Source organism: Haplochromis burtoni, unplaced genomic scaffold (assembly GCF_018398535.1).
Source record: "Haplochromis burtoni strain Fernald_Lab_line unplaced genomic scaffold, NCSU_Asbu1 Contig_1848, whole genome shotgun sequence".
NCBI classification, from domain to species: Eukaryota; Metazoa; Chordata; class Actinopteri; order Cichliformes; family Cichlidae; genus Haplochromis; species Haplochromis burtoni.
The window spans coordinates 13,670-21,173 of record NW_024584209.1 but is presented as its reverse complement, the minus strand read 5'-3'; the positions used below and the strand labels follow the sequence as shown (position 1 = coordinate 21,173).

The 7,504-nt window shown below is 48.5% G+C and overlaps 1 protein-coding gene across 1 annotated transcript; it reads right to left on the bottom strand.

The window, feature by feature from the left end:
- Window positions 1-2,432: 2,432 nt before the first annotated feature.
- On the bottom strand, window positions 2,433-4,283 carry LOC121813528. Its single transcript, XM_042217350.1, has 2 exons — window positions 3,658-4,283; window positions 2,433-2,769 (listed from the first exon to the last, which is right to left on the bottom strand). Exons 1-2 carry the CDS (start codon window positions 4,008-4,010, stop codon window positions 2,511-2,513), a joined length of 612 nt encoding a protein of 203 aa, XP_042073284.1. The 5' UTR covers window positions 4,011-4,283; the 3' UTR covers window positions 2,433-2,510.
- Window positions 4,284-7,504: the final 3,221 nt, after the last annotated feature.

Here is a 7,504-nt window from a genome sequence, read left to right as displayed (position 1 = left end):
CCCGCCCTGGAGCCAGGCCCGGGGAGGGTGCCCGAGGGCGAGCGTCTGGTGGCCGGGCCTTAGTCCATGGGGCCCGGCCGGGCACAGCCCGAAAAGGGGACATGGGCCCATCCTCCCGCAGGCCCACCACCCGCAGGAGGCGCCATAGGGGTCGGGTGCATTGTGTGCCGGGTGGCGGCCAGGAGCGGAGGCCCTGGCGGACTGACCCCCGGCTGCCAAGACTGGCAATAGGGACATGGAATGTCACCTCTCTGGTGGGGAAGGAGCCTGAGTTAGTGCGTGAGGTTGAGAGGTACCGGCTAGATATAGTCGGGCTCACCTCTACACATGGCTTGGGCTCTGGAACCAGTCTCCTGGAGAGGGGCTGGACTCTGTCTCAGTCTGGAGTTGCCCCTGGTGAGAGGCGGCGGGCTGGGGTGGGTATTCTAATATCCCCTCGGCTTGCTGCCGGTACGTTGGGGTTTTTCCCGGTGGATGAGAGGGTTTGTTCCCTGCGCCTTAGGGTCGGGGAACGGGTCCTGACTGTCATCTGCGCTTATGCGCCGAGTGGCAGTTCAGAGTACCCAGCCTTCTTACGGTGTGTTCACACCGAACGCGATGGACGCGAATAGAGCGTCAGGTTTACATGTAAAGTCAATGGAAAAGCGCGATGACACGCGATTGCGGGTCCCGCGAAAATTCGGAAGCAGATTTGCGTCGCGAAAACGCGTGAAACGCGCGTCAGTGTAGCGCGTCTGGCGCGTTTGACTCGCGAATAAAACCACGCGCGTGAGTTTTTGTGTTGCATTTTGTGCATACGCGCGTTTCGCGTCTACCGCTCGAGTTGGAAAAATCTGAACTCCAGCGTCAAATCGCGCCGCGACAACCAATCAGGAGCCTGGTGACGTGGCTGTGACCTAGGTCAAAGGGGCAGATCCAGCCAAAGCCCTTCATTCTTCAATGGAGGGAAGGCTAATCAACGCAGTAGCAAACAACCCGGAGCTGTACGACACCAGCTGCTTTCTGTACCGAGACAGGAATATAAAGGACCGAGCTTGGAGGAAGATATGTGAAGAGATCGGGCAACCTGGTAAGTTCATTCATTTCTCTTTTGAAAGTTTTCACTGACCCGGGGAAGCCGCACAAAAGCTAGCAAGCCACCGCTATTTTCCCACTGACGTACAAATACCGTTCTGCTTTTATGCTGATTTTCTTTTTCTTTTTTTTTATTGCACAGTACAGCATTGCATTCTGCAGCCTGATTGACAAATCTCCTTTGTGTCGTGTCTCCTGCGCTTGCCAAATTTATCATGTTTGGTTTTGATAACCATCACGTCCAATAGAAAAAACAGCACAAACATAACTATGAGCCTCATTCGGAAATAGACACCTGCACCGCGAGGGAAAAAGGCGCACGAAAGTGGCAGGCAGATGAAGACAAAACGGCATAATAATACTTTTACGTTTTGCAATCTACAAAGGTTTGCACTTTGAGAATCAATTGTGAGAACTGTGACCAATGTTCATGTGTGTGGGGAAAACAGTGTATAAAGTGCGTGACCAGGGGCTAGTTATTCTGAGAACCCCTGCTGCAATAAATGAGGGACCACTGTATATACTTTCTCTGATTATTATATTCAACCTGTTAACATTTAATACTGTATTGATAGAGCCAACTGATTCTGCAGCAGAGCATCCCCTGTTGCTTCTCCTGGCTCCCCAGTCCCTGAGCTCCTGCTGCTGCACCCACAGGTATGTACAGCAAGCACTGATACCTTTTTAGTCGGTGGGATTGCCTTGTGATCACCTTTACTAAATATCTACAACCAATCTGATTATATCCTGTTTTTGTTTTTTTTTTTTTTCAATGTTGAAATTAAAATCTAGTAGCAGCCTTCTCATTTCTTTGTGTTTTGTGCTGTTTTACAGGCCCACAGGGGAGGACGGCTCCGAGGCAGATGAGGGACGGGTCCCAGGACGGTCCATCGGCGGTGGAGCTGGCCATCCTGGTATCCCTGAAGAGTCCACACCAGTCTCCAATGGAGCATTTCCTCCTCAGCCTTGTTCCTGCTCTGGAGAGCAGCTGGTCCTTTTTATTCCTGTCTCTCTGTAAATTCTTATATTTTATATATTTATGTTTAATGTTTTTCTGTTTGAGAATTTTAATATTATTTCAAATAAATTTTTATAATGACTAATGTCTCAGTTCTACTACACAGCAAATGTTGGCACACGACTTGACACATGTAGAATTTATTTCATATTATACTAATGACAAAATATACTAATACAGTGGGATGCAAAAGTTTGGGCAACCTTGTTAATAGACATTTTCCTGTATAAATCGTTGGTTGTTACAATAAAAAATGTCAGTTAAATATCATACAGGAGAGACACACAGTGATATTTGAGAAGTGAAAAGAAGTTTACTGGATTTACAAGAAAGTGTGCAATAATTGTTTAAACAAAATCAAGCAGGTGCATAAATTTGGGCACCACAAAAAAGAAATGAAATAAATATTTAGTGTATATCAATGTGTGTGTCTCCTATATGATATATGGGGTGCCTTTGTCTGGACGTGCTTCCCATCCAGAGCTGCACAGCACAGAGGAAAGTTCCAGCGCTCCTGGAATCCCTCTGTGATGGACCGCCAGTCTCCAGGTGAAGGCACAGCCATGAAGTCGTCCACTAGACAGTCCCAGATGGCCGTCGCTACCTGGGGGATGATCTGACACACCGACTCTGAAACTGAACGCTTGGTCCTGAAGGAGTCCCCGGTGACAAGGAACCTGGACAAAATTGTTCAAAATCAGTATTATGTGTACTGCAGTTACAAAATACATTATTCAAATTCCAAAATACTTTTGTGATGTCAGATTTAAATCACAAAACTTAAATCTTACATAAAACATTTTGTAATTATAAGGATAATTACAAAATGTATATTAGATAATATCTAAAACAGTTGTGTTTTGTTTTAACTTTAACATATCATAATTTGATTGGTAGCAACTTTCACAACTACAGTGTGCCAATCACTCATAATTCCTAAACATGTCAATCAGGTAGGAATGAAGTAAGACATTAATAGAAATAAAGAGTTGTATGTTGACATGTAGCCCTTTCCTTGCTTAAATCATTAATATTTTTGAAAAATTAATCTGTGATAAGACATAGCTTATCAAGATAGAACCATGTAACTAAAGATGAACCAAACTGTTCAGTTTTATCTAACTCTGTTTTAATAAAGGCTGGTGACCCCTGCTATAGAGTCTGACAGCTGCAGGGATTATATACAAATATTCAACTATCCCAGAATTAAACCAGGTCTAAATAAAAAGGAGTGAGTATCACTACAAAGGTTAACTCAGTGGTCCTAATGCTACAGTTTGATATCAGCAAACACCGAGCGCATACATTGATGTGACACCACAGCCATGCTATCATTGCAAACACTGATAACAGCATAAATCGAATTAAATCGGGACTTGATGAGACCTTCTGAGTATCACTAGAAATATTATAAACAGTCGTCTCCGTACCACAGTTTGCTATCAGTAAACACCGACAGCATTCACTGTTAGCATAGCACATCCATGTTAGCAGTCTATAACGATAGTTTAGCATATTAGCACAGGTATCAATAAAGGACTACCGTATTAAATACTTTTACTAACCTCAGGCAGATGGACAGGCGCTCTGCAGGTGGGATTGAGCGCCTGTAATTGGTGTCTAGGCGGGCGATTCTGGGACCGACGCGGGAAAGCAGGTCCTCAAACTGGCCGAGTGAACGACGGTGATATCGCTGGAATCGGCCGTCATCCAGGTGCAGCTCCTGGAGCAAGTGGTGAAACTCACCAAACTGCTCACGCCTCTGGAGGACCTGATGGACCCAGGTACGGCGAGGACGTCTTTTACGCCGCTGCTCTGCTCTCCACAGTACATAGAGAAGGGAGAGTCTCTCTTCAAGCGCTAGCTCGACAGCTGCCATCTTGCAAAGATACCGGTCTGGCACAACTTCCTCCCACATCCCTCCCACATTTCCGGTTCACGCGCGTCAAAATATGATATTTTGACGCGCGATGGATTTTTCTTGGACACGCATAGAGGCGCGAATGTGCACGCGTCAAATTAGGGGCGTTTGGGGCGTTTTGTTCGCGTCCATCGCGTTCGGTGTGAACACACCGTTAGAGTCCCTGGGTGGGTTGCTGGAAGGTGCTCTACCTGGAGACTCTGTTGTCCTACTGGGAGACTTCAATGCTTACGTGGGTAACGACAGCGAGACCTGGAGGGGCTTGATTGGGAGGAACGGCCTCCCTGATCTGAACCCGAGCAGTGTTATTGGACTTCTGTGCAAATCACAGTTTGGCCATAACGAACACTTTGTTTGAACATAAGTGTTCGAACAAAGTGTTCATAAGTGCACGTGGCACCAGGACGCTCTAGGACGCAGGTCGATGATCGATTTTGTAATCGTATCACCAGACCTGCGACCATATGTTCTGGACACTCGGGTAAAGAGAGGGGCTGAGCTGTCAACTGATCACCACCTGGTGGTGAGTTGGATCAGGTGGCGGGGGAGGACGCTGGACAGACCTGGTGCACCTAAACGCGTAGTGAGGGTGTGCTGGGAATGTCTAGCAGAGGCCTCAGTCCGCGAGATCTTCAACGCACACCTCCGGCAGAGCTTCAACAGCATTCCGAGGGAGACTGGGGACATTGAGTCCGAATGGACCATGTTCAGCATCTCCATTGCCGAAGCTGCTGCATTGAGCTATGGCCGCAAGGTGGTTGGTGCCTGTCGTGGTGGTAATCCCCGAACCAAATGGTGGACACCAGAGGTGAAGGGAGCCACCAGGCTGAAGAAGGAGTCCTATCGGGCTTGGTTAGCCTGTGGGACTCCGGAGGCAGCCGACAGGTATCGACAGGCCAAGCGGAATGCGGCTCGGGCAGTGGCTGAAGCAAAAACTCGGGTGTGGGAGGAGTTCGGAGAGGCCATGGAAAAAGACTTTCGGACTGCCTCGAAGAGATTCTGGCAAACTGTCAGGCGTCTCAGGAGGGGAAAGCGGTGCTCTACCTGCACTGTGTATAGTGCTGGCGGAGCGCTGCTGACGTCGACTGAGAAAATTGTCAGGCGGTGGAAGGAATACTTCGAGGACCTCCTTAATCCCACTGACACGTCTTCCGAGGAGGAAGCAGAGTCTGGGGATGAGGGGAATGACCCGCCAATTTCCGGGGGCGAGGTCACTGAGGCAGTTAAACAACTCCTTGGTGGCAGAGCCCCTGGTGTTGATGAGGTCCGCCCCGAGTTCCTGAAGGCTCTGGACGTTGTAGGGCTGTCCTGGTTGACACGCCTCTACAATGTTGCGTGGAGATCAGGGGCAGTACCCCTGGACTGGCAGACCGGGGTGGTGGTCCCCATCTTTAAGAAGGGGGACCGGAGGGTGTGTTCCAACTACAGGGGGATCACACTCCTCAGCCTCCCTGGGAAAGTCTATGCCAGGGTGCTGGAAAGGAGAGTTCGTCCTGCTAGTCGAACCTCAGATACAGGAGGAACAATGCGGTTTTTGTCCTGGTCGAGGGTGCATGGGAGTTTGCCCAACCAGTCTACATGTGTTTTGTGGACTTGGAGAAGGCATTCGACCGTGTCCCTCGGGGTGTCCTGTGGGAGGTGTTGCGGGAGTATGGGGTGTCTGGCCCATTGCTACGGGCCATTCGATCCCTATACAACCGTTGCAAGAGCTTGGTTCGCATTGCCGGCAATAAGTCGGACTCGTTCCCGGTGGGTGATGGGCTCCGCCAGGGCTGCCCTTTGTCACCGATTCTGTTCATAATTTTTATGGACAGGATTTCTAGGCGCAGCCAAGTGGCGGAGGGCTTTCACTTCGGTGGCCTCAGAATCTCATCTCTGCTTTTGCGGATGATGTGGTTCTGTTGGCTTCATCGGGTGAGGGCCTCCAGCTCGCACTGGAACGGTTCGCAGCCGAGTGTGAAGCAGCGGGAATGAGGATCAGCACCTCCAAATCTGAGGCCATGGTTCTCAGCCGGAAAAGGGTGGAGTGCCCACTCCGGGTCGGGGATGAGTTCCTGCCCCAAGTGGAGGAGTTCAAGTATCTCGGGGTCTTGTTCGCGAGTGATGGGAGAAGGGAGCCAGAGATCGACAGTTGAAGAGGGAGCTGAGTGTAAAAGCGAAGCTCTCAATTTACCGGCATCTACGTCCCTACCCTCACCTATGGCCACGAGCTGTGGGTAGTGACCGAAAGAACGAGATCGCGGATACAAGCGGCGGAAATGAGCTTCCTCCGAAGGGTGGCTGGCCTCTCCCTTAGAGATAGGGTGAGAAGTTCAGCCATCCGGGAGGGGCTCAGAGTAGAGCCGCTGCTCCTCCACATCGAAAGGAGCCAGCTGAGGTGGTTTGGGCATCTGACAAGGATGCCTCCTGGGCCACACCCTTGCCACATTGTGGTTACAGTGATTGCCATAATCAAGCAGCTCATGCATCTGCTACAAATCTGCAGATTGTAGTCACTGTGACTGGACACAAAGTGAAATAACGCTTACATGAAGACATGAGGGCAACGAGGACAGATTTAAACCTGGATAAATACCCACTGTTACCTAAGTGACTAAAATATTTCCAGCTCTCACCACATACTTGGCTCTGTGTCTTTTTTGCTGTGAACAGCCCAACCACCCACTCAAACTACCCACCATGTGGTTTGCTTCATTTCTGTTAGTGAATATCAGTGCAGCCTATGGATGTTAGTGTGCTATTCACTTAACAGCCATTAATAATCAAGAGCATTTCTTGCTATCAATAAACAGTAATGACCTTCCTCTGCCATATTTAATAGATTATATTGAAGAGCTGTTCACAGCCTTTTTGATACTTTTCCTTTTTCCATCATTCTGGCACAAGGAAATCTTTCTTATGTCCAAATATTGTTTTCTTTTTCACAATTGAGAAGGCTCTTTTCAATGCTTTTCTGGAACAGTCTACTCTGCTTTACCTGTTCTTGAGTCCTTGTTTGGACCTTTTGTATTTACGTTTATGAACGAGGCTCTTGATTGCAGACTCTGACAATGATATGCTTACTTCCTCGAGTGTGTTCTCGGCAGAGCCAGATGGTATGAAAGTATAACCTCTCTTTTGGTGTTCTTCTACATGTTTGTTGAAGAAGAACAGGCCTTTTGGTGTTGCTGAGCTAGCCAGTGCATTACTTCTCTTTAAGAATATGCTGTATTAGATTATTCTGTTATTATATGTTACCTTATATATGTAATCAAAGTAGTTGAATTAGAATACTGCTGTAGATCATATTATACCCTTTACGTGGTGGTAATCCCCGAACCAAATGGTGGACACCAGAGGTGAAGGGAGCCACCAGGCTGAAGGAGGAGTCCTATCAGGCTTGGTTAGCCTGTGGGACTTCGGAGGAAGCTGACAGGTACCGACAGGGCAAGCGGAATGCAGCTCGGGCAGTGGCTAAAGCAAAAACACAGGTGTGGGAGGAGTTCGGAGAG